Source organism: Ursus americanus, chromosome 1 (assembly GCF_024610735.1).
Source record: "Ursus americanus isolate L20-20 chromosome 1, mUrsAme1.1.p, whole genome shotgun sequence".
NCBI lineage: Eukaryota > Metazoa > Chordata > Mammalia > Carnivora > Ursidae > Ursus > Ursus americanus.
Window position 1 is genome coordinate 86,472,022 of NC_142127.1, and position 16,425 is coordinate 86,488,446.

At 38.4% G+C, this 16,425-nt stretch overlaps 1 protein-coding gene across 3 annotated transcripts in view; it reads right to left on the reverse strand.

Moving 5' to 3' along the window:
* The window catches only part of ABCA12 (ATP binding cassette subfamily A member 12), a 218,662-nt gene that overhangs the window by 163,898 nt on the left and 38,339 nt on the right, over positions 1 to 16,425 (reverse strand). For 2 of the 3 annotated variants that reach the window (XM_045806142.2, XM_087866554.1), the window contains exon 1: positions 7,966 to 8,150. The exons of the other annotated variant lie outside the window; for it this stretch is intronic. In XM_045806142.2, coding sequence (XP_045662098.2) covers positions 7,966 to 8,034 — 69 coding nt within the window. In that variant the 5' untranslated portion in view covers positions 8,035 to 8,150. Of the gene's footprint in view, positions 1 to 7,965; positions 8,151 to 16,425 lie in introns of those variants that run through there. 3 annotated transcript variants of the gene reach the window in all.

A 16,425-nucleotide genomic window follows, 5' to 3' on the forward strand; every position in this document is an offset into this window, starting at 1 on the left:
ATGTCCTTGTTTGTAAAATAGAGACACTAAAGTACCCAGGGTAATGGGGCATCAATCTCAACTGGCTCTACAAAGAAAGTTATTTGTACTGTTTTCTTTAACAGTACTTTTCTTTTCTTTGCAACTTTTCTTTAAATTTGAAACTGTTTCAAAATTTAAAATTTAGAAATTATTTTTAAATTAATTCTTTTTAAAAAATCCAGAGCCAGGGGCACCTGGGTGGCGCAGTCGTTAAGTGTCTGCCTTTGGCTCAGGGCGTGATCCCAGCGTTCTGGGATCAAGCCCCCACATCAGGTTCCTCCACTGGGAACCTGCTTCTTCCTCTCACACTCCCCCTGCTTGTGTTCCCTCTCTCACTGGCTGTCTCTCTCTATCAAATAAAGAAATAAAATCTTAAAAAAAAAAAATCCAGAGCCAATTTTCAAAAAACAGCAAAAGAGAAAAAATGAAGAGCCAAGAAAAGAGATAAAAAAACAAACATGTTTCATATTCGGGAATCCTATCCCACTGCACACAGGCGACAAGGTTTGGGAAATTAATGGTGATGGCAGGACACATTTCAATGACCTTGAAGTCAGCAAAGCCATCCACTCAAAATCTCAAATTTAAATCTTAAGAAATTCCTTGAGTAAACCAAATATAAATTCACTCCAAAATTTTCATTTAGAGCTGATCTGCAGTACCTATTAACTAATTTGAATTACCTAGTAACATCTGCCTCTGCATTTGCTAAGAACTATTATCTCAAATCTTTGAAAACCTCTCAAATCTAATTTTCTGAAAAATCTGAGCAAAGCACATAATTTCAGCTTTGGGGAATTCATACACCATTACTTTGTCAGAACCTTTTATTCTAATTACTGCTGGCCCATCTGATTCTATTCGTGTCCACCATTTTTATTATGCTTAAAAATCATTTTCACTGAAAGTAAATAAGAAAATAAGATACAGGTGAACTTTAAATTAATAAGGGTTACCATATATTTAAAACTTGGAGGAAACTACTACTATTTGAATGCTGTTAAATAGGGCATCCACGCTCTAGTCTTCATCATAAATGTCACCATTCTCTACTGCCTTGTGCTTGGCCCACCGCACATAGTCATGTTACTTCCTTTCCTGTACAGACATTTGAGTTTGTGTCCCTTGCACTAGGGTGGTTTGAAGTTGGTTGTGTCTGAAATGAATGATACTGAGTATCAGTATAATTTCCAAGATCCAATGGGGATTCTTTTGCCTAATTTGAAAATCAGCAAAAATAAAATGTTTCAGATGAAGATTCTCCATTCCTTCCTGGAATCATGGTCTTAGAGAGTCTTACATTCATAATACAATAAAAAAATTATTGAGCACCTACTGTATACCAGGTACTGAGGATAGAACAATTAAAAAATCCAGTCTTTTAAGGAAGGAAAACATTAAAATAATATAACCAAGTGTAATAGATGATGCTAAGACACAGGGCAGAGAGTGCAAAAGGAAGATAAAGGCAGGGGAACTGAGTCTAAAACCTAAAAGATTAAGAAGGGTCAGGCAGAAGAAAGGATGTATGTGCTGGATGGGATGTGAAAAAGAAGTGGGAGTCTTTCAAGCAGAGGAAACATATGGGTGAAGACCCACAGATGGGAAAGAGGGTGGAATATTCCAGGAAAAGAAGTAAGTCCAGAATGATTGGTATATCAAAAGTTAGGGAAAACAGCTTTGCCATATGGTTACTCAGCTTCTACTTGAATGCTTCTAGTGACTAGAAGTTCACTATTTCAAGAGACTCCATTGTTGGACAACTCACATTGTCTGAATTTTTCCCCCCTCATATCAAGGTGATATCTTCCTTCCTGAAACTAACACTTTCCTCTTAGTTTGGTCCCTTTTTCCACATGAGAATTCTGCAAATATTTGAAGAGAGACAGAGTCCCCTCTCCTCTGGGGTACCAATGCCAGTTCCTTCAACAATTCTCTGATAATATGATTTCAAAATATCTTCCCCAGGATGAATTCTTGTCAAGTGGTCTTATTATAATTCGTATCAATTCAATGTAATAGTCCAAATGCTAATAGCTAATATTTATTGATGGTTTAGAATGTGTGAGATGCTGGGGCACCTGGGTGGCTCAGTTGTTAAGTGTCTGCCTTCGGCTCAGGGCATGATCCCAGGGTCCTGGGATCGAGCCCCGCATCAGGCTCCCTGCTCCACTGGGAAGCCTGCTTCTTCCTCTCCCACTCCCCCTGCTTGTGTTCCCTCTCTCGCTGGCTGTCTCTCTCTCTCCCTCTAATAAATAAATAAATTAAAAAAAATGTGTGAGATGCTATGTTAAATACTAAACATGCATTTTTCTCATTTAATATAATCACCTCATTTCCTTCTGCAGGTGGGAAATCAGAATCTTAAAGAGATTAAATAAGCCTTCATTCCATAAGCCACTAAATGGCAGAGCTGGTATTTGAACCCCAGGAGTCTGGCTTCAGCAGCTGAACAGTTAATCATTAAGCTGTGTGGTCAAATCACTATAGGATATAGTACTAGCTCTATTTGATCACAATACTATACTTTTATTAGTTCAATGTATAAGAGCATTGAAAATCATTTAAAAGTTGCCCCTTAATCTAGAATGATAACTTTAAAAAAAATATTTATTTATTTATTTATTTATTTATTTATTTATTTATTTAAGCAAGAGAGCACGAATGGGAGGGGCAGACAGAAAGGGAGAAAGAATCCCAAGCAGACTCCTTGCTGAGAGTGGAGCCCAAGGTGGGGCTCATCCCAAGACCCTGAGACCCAAGACCCTAGATGAAACCAAGAGCCAGACGCTCAACTGACTATGCCACGGAGGGGCCCCTAGAATCATAACTTTTTATTACAAGCTTCAAAGTAAAAAAGGCCCAACTTTCCACATATACAGTACATTGTTTCTTCTTTCTTCTCCCGTTCTTTTCCTTTGCATTGTCCTATAAATCAAGAATGACTGTTTACTTGGTGGTAATAAGAAGATTCCCAGGTTCATGTTCTGAAGAAGGAGGTTGCTATTTTAGATCTGGAATAAACCTTAGTTCCACCCCCAAAACAAGCAAACAGAAGTGGCAGAGCTATCAGTTACTTGGGCTTTCTGCTACTGAACACTGCCATCCATAGAAACAACTCATCTAAAAACTGGGAGAGAGGACATTTTCTGAAATCTATACCTACAGATTACAATACATTTTGGATATTGGTAAATTTTCTTTCTTTCTTTTTTTTTAAGATTTATTTATTTATTTGAGAGAGAGCAAGAGTGGGGAGGAGGGAGAAGGCTCCCTGCTGATGCAGGGCTCAATCCCAGGACCCTGGGATCATGACCTAAGCAGAAGGCAGACACTTATTTGACTGAGCCACCCAGGCACCCCTTGAGATTGATAAAGTTTCTATGATGCATATATTAAAACAACGCCTTTTATTGGACTTTAAACGAATCTATTTTTCTATTGCTCTCATTCCTAAAACAACTTCATCTCACTTGCGTGGGGTGGGCAGTAGAGGGGCAGGGAGAGAGAATCGTAAGCAGGCTCCAAGCTCAGCGCAGAGCCCAACACAGGGCTTGATCTCACAACTGTGAGCCAAAATCAAGATGCTTAAGCAACTTAGCCACCTAGGCACCCCTCATTTGCTTTTTATCATTTGACTAAACTAACAAAACGTGCATGTCTGCTATGAGACAAGCACCAATATCAACAGGTAGATCTAAATTTTTTTTTCAACAATTAAAAGGATTAAGGGAATAAATGTTATAGATCTGGAAGAGGTAAATGGGCCTGGGACAGTTGATCAGGTATTTGCCTGAATTGTTCAGGACCTAGTTTATTTTAATCCAATTTATAATTAAATTTGAGATTACAGGTTAATCCTAAATTGCTTTAGTCAAAACATTACCTTAATGCATTGACCAACTTCTCCAAAATTTTGAAGCTAGCACGTCTTCTTTCTCTAGACACTGTGAGGGGATGTTATATGAGCAAGATGGGGATTGGGGAGGAAGTATCAAACTTTAGCCAAAGGGTTAGAAATCGGGCACCTGGGCGGCTCAGCTGGTTAAGTGCAGCTCAGGTCATTCAGGGTCATGAGCTTGATCCCCAAACAGGGCTCCGCACTCAGCATCAAGTCTGCTTCTCTTTCTCTCTCCCTTTGCCCTTCTCCCCACTCATGTGCGTGCTTGTTCTCTCTCTCTCTCTAATACATAAAGAAAATCTTAAAAAAACCCTAAGTGTTAGAAATCAGTCAAGTTGTGGGAATGTGATAGAAAAACTGGTTCTATTACCAACTGAGCTAAAGTGCGACCCCCTAGCCCAACAGTTAGATTAAAATAAATAGCTCAAGGTAATTTTTCTTCTTCTGTCGTAAGTCCGGAATTAGATTCCACTTCTATAGAGATCTGAAGTCAATCCTTGATATGCCTATTTAGAATTCATCTTCTTAATGAAAGATAAACTCTGATCTTGCACTATCTAGTCTTTCATCCTGCAGTCTCTGCTGTGCCAGGACTCAGTTTCCTATCATTAACTAGCATCTCATTAGGTGAGCCTCCCTGTTGCTAACCATCTCCAGTGGAATGTATCTTCATGTTTGTATTATTTCTAGAATTAAATTACAAGCCCAGTAGGGTAGCAACTGCATCTAATTGATTTTCTGTATTACCTAACATTTCTGTTGGTGCTTAATGTATTTTTTTCACACCCCTTTTTGCATTCATTTTTTTTTCTGCCATGTAATTGAGAATTGAAGTAACCACTAATACTAGAAAATCAGCAATATCTAAGGCCTCCTTAGCAAATATTATCTCTTCACTGGTTGACTGAACTCTGAGCAGGGATCCAAGAATGTTGGAAAAGGAAACTCAACTCAGTGGCAATAGGGAGGCAGCAGGAGGTAGTGAAAAGAATAAATCTTTTTTGGGGGGAAATCTGACTTTGAGTCCTTAAGCTCACTGTGTTACCTCAGACAAGTGCCTTGAGCTCTCTGGGGCCCTGTAGAATTAAGGCAGTTAGATAATCCCAAATATTCCAGAATTCTGATGTTTGATTTTATTAAAAAATTAAAGAGAAACATTTACTCTCAGAACAATTTTGAGGGATATCACCTCCAAAATTGAAAACCCTGCCTTCCTTTTTTTTGTAGCCAAACTCAACATCTAGCTTGTTCTAGTACCTTTCTATTTCTTAGACTATATAGGTGTTTGAAATTCTTTTTCTCACTTTCTATTCTAGTATATATTTTTATAATATATTCCCTCAGTAATCCCTGCTCTGATATTTTTCACTATACATTTGTTTTTCTTGTTTTTTTTTTTCTTGTATGTTATTTGTTTCTCCATTAGTAGATTCCTAACTTCTTCCTTTACAGACTATCCTTCCCACCATCTTGCTTTGTGACAGAATCTCTTAAAAACACAGTGGAGGAGGATGTCTTGGTAGTGATTATTCTTTAACGTTCACTAAAGACTATATATTTCCAGTGTCACACAGCTTCATTTCTATTTTCCTGAGTATCAAACTGCATTTTTAAAGTATCATATTCAGAAAGATTATGAGATAAATAAAAATACTTGCATTTTAAATAATTGCTTGGTGGATGACAAAAGTCCGGTCACTACATACAGACTACATCCTCTCCTCAAATTTATATACCTCTTCTTTTCACATTCTCTTTCAATTTGTTTATCGTTTCTCTTTTCACAATTTTTTTCATTCATCACATATATATCCTTTCCACCTGTGTCCTCACGTCCTCTCTCCAAGAGCAGGAAATAGGGCTGGCCCGAGGCAACCTATGAAGAAGGGATGTACCTTTCTTTGCCCTCTTGCCCTCCACCTAGAATTGTCTTTCCCTCTCCTTTGGGCACCACCATTTTCTAAAGGTCTCCTGTGTTCCTCTAGTTGGTCATAATGGAATCAACTGGGACTTCTGCATTTCCCCAAATTCAGAACTATTTCTGATTTCATTTCCTGCAACCAACATTTAACCCGTCCTGGGTCTCAAGGTAGCCTTAAGATCTGAACCCTCTGATATCCCCAAATGAACTAACAGATCATGTATTTTCTTTCTTTGGGCAAAAGTATAATTACCAGGGGCTTTTTGGGGATTTTGACTACATAAGAATAATACAAGGCATCATGGTGAAAATGTTTTAGCATGCCTGAGTTCCACCTCCTTTAAATATGCCATATACAACAGAAATTGACTAAAATGGAGAAAAACTCTAAAGTAGAAAATTGATATACAAGCTACTTTACAGATAAGGAAAGGACTTATTAAGGTTTCTAAAGATAAAATTTCTCAATGAAAAAAATGCATTCATCTGAGGGTTTTTTTTTTAATTTTTAGGTAAAATAGAGTTGTAAGGAAAATATACAACCTCAACATTCAGTTTATCAGCAATAACAGATATGTTTTCAGTTCCTCTCTGCTTTTATTTTTGACTAGTGAGTTTTCATCACTTAAGAACTGCACTATATATAAACTTCTTCCTCTCTCCCACACTCCCTTCTCCTGGATTTCCTTTCACCATTACTTTGAATAAAATACAACACACACATCACTCCAAATCCCTCTATAATCTATTTGCCAAGTGTCTCACCATTTGTAAAGCACTTTGAAATACACTGGCACATTTGGTTCTTACCACTCTATGAGACAGATATGGTAGGCCATGGACCCATTTTGCAAAGAGGAAAACCAGTACTCAGAGAACAGCTATACTACTCAGGTCATGCAGTTTTCGAGAAGCATAACCAAAAAACCAGCTCTCATCTTCTGACCACAACCACATATCCAGACTCTTTTCCTGCTGAATTCCACATGTAACCTACCATGGAATAATTATGGCAGGTTTTCTTTTGTGTTGTTTCCAACTGAAAAGGAACGCTAATGATTTAACTAAAAAATATTAAGGATTTAAAATTTTATGTCCAAACCCCACATCAGTACAATCACATAACATCTTTTGGTTTTTAAATCCTACCCACCACATTCACAGAGCTGAGTAACATTCCTTCTCTTTCTCAATATACACATCAGAACACTTAAGTAAGGTGTCAGGCACAGCGAGCAAACTCAGAGTGAGATTAGGTACACAGATGGTTTCTAGGACCTCATTATCTGCATGATATTTATATTATTCATTTGAGTCTGGGAACTGCCACTCTAAAGTGAAATATATGGCAAGCCTTTTTGAATTTCTCTGGTTTTCATACATTCTTCTGAATGTGTGATGACCCATAGAAGCCAATTCCTTTCTCAATCTCCCTACACCCTATCTGATGAGGATCTGATAGCTAGCTTTGTAATTTAAAAAGCAAACATGAATGTAAGAGCACAAAAAAGATGTTACAATAGAGTAGAGAGACTGTAGCCATAAAGTTAAGTGATTCAATAATACTCCTGAAGTATGGCACAGATATTGACTCTTGTTTGGCATTTCTAGTAAATAATTTTTAGGTACTGAAATTTTGTAGAAGCTTTTCTATCCCAACAGCCTTCAAACAATTTCCTTTCTATATCTTACTTTTCAAACAAGCTTTCCATCACTTTTGGTTTTCAAATGCATTTCTTCCCATTTATTATTCCTTTCATCTGATATTTTTCTTCATCTCATTTTTAGCTACATTTATTAAGAAAATTTCTGAAAGTATTTTGACCTGAAACCTAGAATTCAACACTAGTTCAAACTCAAACACAAAGTACATCCTTTTCTTTGCCCAGTGCATGTCCTGGTTTACCCTTTTAATTTACTGAAATCAAAAGGCAGCTTTGGGGGTATGTTTAGACTTGCCCCATTAGCTATAAGACAGATATAGGGATGTTTTCTAAATATCTTATTTCTGCTTTAGAAAATGGCTTAAAACTCTTCTCTTTTTACCTCTCATTAACATCACATTTTAGGATTGCCTGGAGTACTGTCCCTGGGCAGCCCCCCCTTCCCTTTTTCTACTCACCGGCTGCCTTTTGACACCTAGCCAATTTTTCCAGACCAGCACCCGAAGCTGATGAAACTGGGAAGCCATCCTTCAAACACCACGAACAAAAGAATTCCTCTCTTTTCCTCCAACCCACAGAAGAATTGGTACCCTGTCCAACTTGCTGTGTCAATGGGTCAAAGCCTTTTCACGGCATAGCTTTCCTGAGGGCTGGGGTAAGAAACCCACAGTTCTTCGGCTGCTGGATTTTTCCTTCGGTTTAATCCTTGACCAAGGAGCACTTCTCAACCAACTCTTCCCTCTGAAACAAGAACCCAGACCAGACCTGTCAGTGGCTTTGCTTATTTTAAAATAACATCCAGTTATTGCTTGTTGCATGAAGTCCAGCCTCAAGAGAGAATGAGTAAGTATCATTCAGATAATGCCCTACTGTAAAAAAAAAAAAAAAACTGAACCCACACCTCCTACCCTCCATGAAATTAACTGCCTATCCACACCTTCCAGAAGGTGTCACCTGCATTGGACACGTCATGAGGAATTAGGTGGGACTCTTGCCAGGCCAGTAGGACTTGTCCTACATTCTCTCGCCTTCTTTTCTACATAGTAGCAGAGGCAGGACACAGCATTTTACAGACTCTGGGCCCAGTGACTCATAATATTTAAATTGTCATTAAGAGTGGTTTAATTCAATAAGGCCAGAGCTCAGCTAAAACACTCTGAACCTCAACCATGGAGAAAGTCTCCCATCTTTAGCCTGAAGTTAAGTTGAATGATTTGATTTGGAGGGAAGTAACTATGTGTGTTGCCCAGGTTTCACCTTCTGTTACAATTTATTAGGTTAAACAAATTTCAGAAAATAAAAGGTAGTCTGTGGGTGGAATAAATGACATACAATGGATTCCCTCATTTGGGGGATGGGTTCATGTATCCATTGCAGGAAAGTCATGTTGTTTAAGGTTTTTATAATTAAAGATGACACAGGCTGACCCAGGACATTACTAACTTTATGATATAGCAGAGTTCTAGTGCACTTGAATATCCAAATCAGCAAAAGAAATCTATTGTAAATTAGGAGAAAAGAAAAAGGCTCTATGCTTAAATTATTCAAGGTACTTTCTAATTAAGTAATTTTAATTGTGATTTCAGGATACATGTGAAGGAGAACTCTGGCATAAAGGTTTCCAGGAGTAACCTTGCTTATACACCTTAATGACAAACTACTCCCTCTGATATCGGTGCCTTCACAACCTGGCTCCAGCCACTTTTTCAATAGTCGACTACGGTCTGACTGCTTGCCAAACTCATGCATATTACAATGTGCAAACATACTTCTGCTTTCTGGTCCTTGACTTGCTTATGCCATCTCCTCTAACCTGAGATAAACTCCTCCCTCTCTAAGATCCTACCTCTCAATATCATCCTCAGGTTGATGTCTTCTATGATGCCTTTTGAGAAATACCCTTCGGATATCCTCTCGCCTGCCTTTGAATCCAGCATATTTCTTTGTTTATATTTCTCTCAAGGACCCTGTGTTTCTTATTTTTTCCACTAGATTGTCAACTCTAAGATCATAAACTATTTTATATCAAAATACGTTAGAATGATCAATGCTCAATAACTGCTGTTGAATGTAATTGAATACTGAAGAGACTATTCGAGGCAAGGCTAGTGAAACCCTCCTTTCGTCCTCACACCTTTCTATGATCGATCAAGGTTCTATTTGTGAAATCAGTAAAAAGCAATGTGTCAGTTCTCCATTCAATGTTTGAGTTCAAATGCTGGTTCAGCTTCCTGGTCCTCATGCCAACTCTGCAATGTTGATGGCAGCCAGCCTGGAGCTGATTGGAGCCATGCTGGCACATGCCCATTACCTCAACTTTGGCTCTGTCCCTACTGTAATGAGTCTTTCCAAGCCTAATCCCCATTAGGCAGTCAGTCCTGAATATCAAGAATTTGGCTCTTGAATTTTTTTTTCTGAACAAGGTTAAAGACAAGGTGCTCTTCAGACACTGGGTGCCTCTGGAGGTAATACCCTCCTTCACCACTTCCAGGATTCAGTGTCCAAGATTCTTCCGGCTTTTTCAAGCTTTGCAGATGAATTGAGCTCCTGCTCCCTGCTTTCTTTCTCTGTCATCTGTCACAGTCTACAACTCACTAATGGTTTGGTTCACAAACCATTCACTTGTGCACTTGTGAAGTCAAGGTGGGATTTGGGGGTGTGACGCTACCTATCGAGGGATATTACAAGTGCTCAGAGTCACTTAATTCAGTCAGGTTACTTCAGCTTAAAAAGTACTGATTCACCACGTGACTGATGCAGGTCAGAGGTCAGCTTTAAAAGTATCAAATGGTTTCTCCTAGTAGCTGCCTGTCATCTTTCCAGTGTAATCACGGGAGTTGTTCTGTTGTTGGTTTAACTTTGTTTAAAGAGTCTCTCTCTCAGGCTGTTCTCTTGCCTGGACACCTTCATCAACTACCTCTAATTTTCTGATGATGATTATGTATTTTATTACAACCCATGACTTCCCAGAAGATTTACCTCTTCAACGTAATTTCAAAACTATGCATTAAGTGTTAATATATGTAAGGTTTTCCTTTATACTGGAAGGCATATAATGTCACAACTCTAAGTGTCACACACACTTACTTGGGGACTGGGGTATTCTTTCATAAGACATAATTCTAAGTAGTTTAAGGTGGGGTACATAGACAATGAGACCTCCAAATTTTGCCCCACTCTAAGTATCTATATTCTAGCATCTATGTTGGCCATATCTGCTTTACTCTCTCCTTTAAGGTTTTCAAATTTCTTTTAATATTTACTTTTGAAAGCATCTTTTATGATTTCATTTCAGAAAAGGCCTTAGCTAACATTAATCTTGGAAGCTATAGCTTATGTAAATCAGGAATCATAATCTCTGATCAGAATAGAACTTAAAGCAATTATTAGACAAACCAAAAGGAAATGGAAGAGAATGTGGAAGGAGATTAAAGATAGTGAAAATCTTTTCTATTTTGTTTAACACAGAGAAAGATACAGCTTTGTGCCCTACACCTGACTACAGATTGAGGTGCTTTTGGCAGATATTTTAGGAGTCCCCCTTGAGGGAAGAAAGAACAATTTAGCAACCAGAAATAAGTCATACCCAGGACACATAGTTGCTAAAAAAAAATGTTTTTTAAAAAGCAAAAAAACTAAACTGAAAAAAAAAAAAGCAAATAAACAGAGGCAAATTAGAATAACACACAATCCATGAATGAATACATTTACCAGTAAACTGTTGACAGATTTGATTCCCACAGTTGTACCAAGAAATTAAATTACTCAATTTGGCCGGACCACAGTGATCTGCTACGCTACTCAGTGTTCCAGTGCTTCTGCCAGAGGCCAGCAGACCCAGGTTGCATTTAGGATGACTTCCAAGTCTCGAACCATAATATCTGTCTCTCCTACCTTTCTTTGATGTTGGTGACTCTACTTCTTGGTTATCAACAGATGCATCCCTCTATCAAGCAAGGAGTCTACCAGAACTTAGGTAGTATTTGCTTTTGTGTGCTCACTTCACCAACAGTAAAATCAAAAAAATATAGATAGCTTTATCATGGAATAGCTTGCACAAAAATTAGCTAATCCTAGGATTCCAGCGTTGTGCTTTCCTGAATTCTAGTAATGACAAGTTTTGGAGAACTGTTCAAACAGCCCAAATCTGACTGAGCCATGTACAGAATTAGTTTTGAGCATGCATGGTTATCCTCCTAAGGTTGGACTTATCTAGGATCACCTCCAGAGTCACTTCACTTACTGAACCTACTTAGAATGGTGGTTCGGCCAAGGCTGCACAACTGTGTAATTGACAGGCATCATAAGCACTGGAATGGCAGCTCTTGGCAGTCAGTCATCATGTAGCACACTCCAGGAATAGGGCAAGAGAGAGTGGGCCCAACCATGAATATGGTATTGACATAGCTGAAACACATTAACTTGTTTTAATAAAAGATCTACATTAATAATAATAAATACTAGACTATAAAGCCTATTTTTGTTTATCTCATTACTGTATAATAGGATTTAACATAGAGCTTGCCTTATACTAGGCGTTCAATTAATGCTTATTGAATAACTGAGTTACAAACATTTGTTAAGCTCTTACTGAATCATCATAGGAGGGCTATCATGTACAAAGTGGCATTATCCCCATTTTCAGAGGAAGAAAGTGATATTCAGGGAGGATACAACTTGCCTCAGATCACCCAGTTAAAAATGGGGATGGTGAGAAGGGATCTCAACTCCTACATCAATACTTTTCATCTCTGTGTCACACTGCCTCCAATCCTGTATACTGTACTGTGTGGGAAGAACGGAGAGGAAAGAAAAGTACTTCGGGGTTTTCCCTGGTTTTCTAGGGGACCATAAATCACTTGTAGAGATTTATTGAAAATGAAAAATTATTGCCAAAATAAGTGCACAAAGAATTATTGCACCAGGAAGTCAGGAAAAATAAGGCTGCTCTTGGTAGAACAGCAAAGAAGTTCCCAGTGTGGCCCTTGCCAGCTCCATTAGATGTGTCTCTGCACTTTCAATCATCCCTGCTGCCATATGCTGTAATGCCTTGGATGAAGACTATTCACTTTCAGGCTCTGTCGTGCTGCTCCCTTGACCCAAAACGAAGTCGTGCTCATTCTTAAACAACTGACTCAAGTGTTGCTTCCTCTCTGAAACCTTTCTCAGCTCTTCCACCCACCATGCTCCCACTCCAGGATGAATTAATCACCTCTTCATCTCTTTACTATAGATCTCCGTTTATAAAGATAATCAACTCCTTATTACCCTCTGTCATAGTCAGTCTTGCTCCTCATCTACTCTGAGCCCCGAGGACAGAAACACTGGACTGAGGATTAAGTCTATATCTTTGGATAATGGTGAGAACTCTGACCTCACTAGATCTAAGAACTGGTTTGAAGTGGTAGCAGATAAAATTTGAAGAGTGAGGGACCTTAATGCTAAAGAACTCAGGATGCCATTTTGAGGATAGTTCCTGGCCAACTCTTCTAAAGAGAAAAAGTGAGATAAAACTGATGCTGTGGGAAGATAAAAATGTTAGTGGTTGGGGGGCACCTGGGTGGCTCAGTTGGTTAAGCATCTGACTCTTGATTTCAGCTCAGGTCATGATCACAGGGTCATGAGACTGAGCCCCATGTTGGCTCCATACTCAGCAGGAAATCTGCTGGAGATTCCCTCACTCTCCCTCTCCCTTTGGCCCTCCCCCCACTCTCTCTCTCTCAAATAAATAAATCAATCTTAAAAAAAAAAAAGAAAGAAAGAAAGGAAGGAAGAAAGAAAGAAAAGGAAACGTAAGTGGTTGAGACCTGAAACCTCTATTTTGAATGGGAAACAAATGTGGGATTGAGTCAATGATGAAGAGAAAGAGCTTAGAAATTTTAATGGTAACCAGATTCATTATTTTACTCCTTCACTTCCACCCTGGTTTTTATGCATAGCATCAGAGACAAATTCCTTGTTTACCTCGCACCATTAATTGATTTTTACATTAAGATGCTATGGAATGGGAATGTCTGGCTGGCTCAGTCAGCAGAATGTGACTCTTGATCTTGGGATCATGAGTTCAAGCCCCACACTGGGCACAAAGCTTATTTAAAAAAAAAAAAAAAGATGCTATAGGATGCTCATCACATATAGGATGTAACCTTTATAATAAACCTGTAGGGACAATTTTAGAATCTCCACTGTATAGAAGAGGAAACATAGGGTAAGTAGCTTTCCTAGGTCACACTGCTAATGAGTGTTCAAACAGTGACTTAAACCCAGGCCTCTGTGTCTGCAAAGCCTGTTCTCCAGTAGACCCTCATAAAGCAAGCATGAATAAGAAAACATGGCAAGTGTGTACATTTGACCCAGGTGGAAATGTGCAATACATTGAGAAACTCAAGCTAACTCCTGGCAAAAATAACAGCATCCTTCTTTTATGAGGAGGGTGGGGCTCCTTCAGAGGCTTAAGATAATGAGGCACCAATTGCTAATACCTCATTACCTAAGATACACCTTACCTGCGATGGAAGGTGGTGATATCTAGTGCTATGAAGCAGGTAGGTGTGAGGAAGGTGTCAGATTCAGGATTTTCAGGTGCTTTATCACCACTGAGGCACTTGAATGATGATGTGGATAGAAGGACAATGTCAGGAAGCAACTGGTAAAAATCTGATCCACAAAACTAGGAAGTAAGGCATATTTTAAGGGGGCTTAAAACAAGACTCACTGTCTCCAAGCTAGTTGTAAGGTAGCTTCTCTCTTCAAGATGGTACAATGATACAGAATGCCCCATCACAAATAACATGGTCTTGTTGGTAAAGCCAGTTTGATAAACTAACTGATTATCTTGCTTACCATTGAGCCATGTGACTCTGGGAATTTCAGGGTGATTTACAGTCTTGCAAAGAATTACTCACCTACTCACGCAGGATGAGTAATAATTTGCTTGGTTAGACTGGTAAAGTATGTTGAATTAAGTAATTTTACTACATGTGTTGCTATAATCCTATAGGGATAAGAAACAAGAAATAAGAAATAATTGGTCCTTTTTGGTCCAATCTATTAAAACTTAAGGAAAAATTTGAGGTAGAATATTAAGAAAGATCAGTCCTGGGACACCCAGGGGGCTCAGTTGGTTAAGCATCTGCCTTCAGCTCAGGTCATGATCTTAGGGTCCTGGGATGGAGCCCTGCATCGGGCTTCCTGCTCAGCAGGGAGTCTGCTTCTCCCTTTCCCTCTGCCCCTCTGCCCCTCCCCCTGACTCATGTGTGTGCTCTCTCTCTCTCAAATGAATAAATAAAAATCTTAAAAAAAAAAAAAAGATCAGTCTTCTTTTTGTGTGGAAGTTTTAATCAATTCTCCACTTAGGAGGAAAAAATGAAAATGAAAAATACTATTGTTTCCTTCTTTGCATCTTATGTCTTTCTCCTCCCATAAAACCTAAAGTGGCTTATAAGACAAATATATGTTTTTATCTAGTACCATTTATTGATTACAAGAAATTACAAGGAACCAATTTCAAGGTGTGTTTTAGTCTTTGGTGATTTGCCTGTTACCAGAGAAATTTAAAAGAGAGTATCACAAATACTAAAGATTTCTATATTCATGTGGCAACATGCATTCTCTTGAATAGAACAGAAACTATCTTAGAAAAATAGAATTTTCTTAAATAAACTGGAAATTTTTCATTCCTAGAATTTTAAAATTGAAACCTTCAGTATAGGAAAAACAAGTCACCCAGTTATCTGTCCTCTCAAACTTGAGCAACACACAATTTCCCTATATATTTCCTGTGTGTGTCACTACTAAACTTGTTTGAAAGAATGGGACTGGGGGACAAGGGATTGGTCAATGACCTCAATTCAAAGCAATAATAAAATATTTTAGGTGAAAAGTCTGATGATTCGAACACTAATTGGCCAGAGTACAGACAATTAAAAGTCTTTTATTTCGATGAGGAAGCAAAAATGGCAGAGGAGTAGGAGACCTTAATTTCGTCTGGCCCCAGGAATTCAGCTAGGTAGCTATCAAATCATTCTGAACACCTGTGAGCTCAACTGGAGATCTAAGAAAAGAAGAGCTGTACCTCTACGGATAGAAAAGCAACCACTTTCTGCCAGGTAGGAGCTGCGGAGCAGTGAATCCAAGGTGATATATGGGAAGATGGACTGCGGGGACTGGCATGGTATATTCAGGGTGCTAAATGAGAAAAATGCAGCCAAGAATACTTTATCCGGTTAGGATCTCATTCAAAATAGAAGGAGTGATGAAAAGCTTCCAGGACAAACAGAAACAAAAAGAATTTGTGATCACCAAACCAATCCCAAAAGAAATATTAAAGGGATCCTCTAAGCAAAGAGAGAGCCTAAAAGTAACATAGAACATAAAGGAACAAAGGCAATATATAGAGACAATATACAGTAACTTTATACAGTCAATACACACAATATACAGACAATATACAGACAATACAGACAATATACAGTCACTTTACCGGTAATACAATGGCACTACCTTCATATCTTTCAACAGTTATTCGGAATGTAAATGGGCTAAATGACTCAATCAAAAGACATAGGATATCAGACTGGAAAAAAAAAAGCAAAACCCATCAATATGCTGTCTGCAAGAGACTCATCTTAGACCCAAAGACACCTACAGATTGAAGGTGAGGGGGTGGAAAACCATTTATTATGCTAATGGACATCAAAAGGAACTGGGGTGGCAATCCTTACATCAGACAAATGAGATTTTAAACCACAGACTGTAATAAGAGATGAGGAAGGACACTATATCATAATTAAAGGGTCTATCCAACAAGATCATCTAACAATTGTAAATATTTATGCCCCTAACATGGGAGAAGGCAATTAAATAAGCCAATTAATAACAAAATCAAAGAAACACAACAATAATAATACAATAATAGT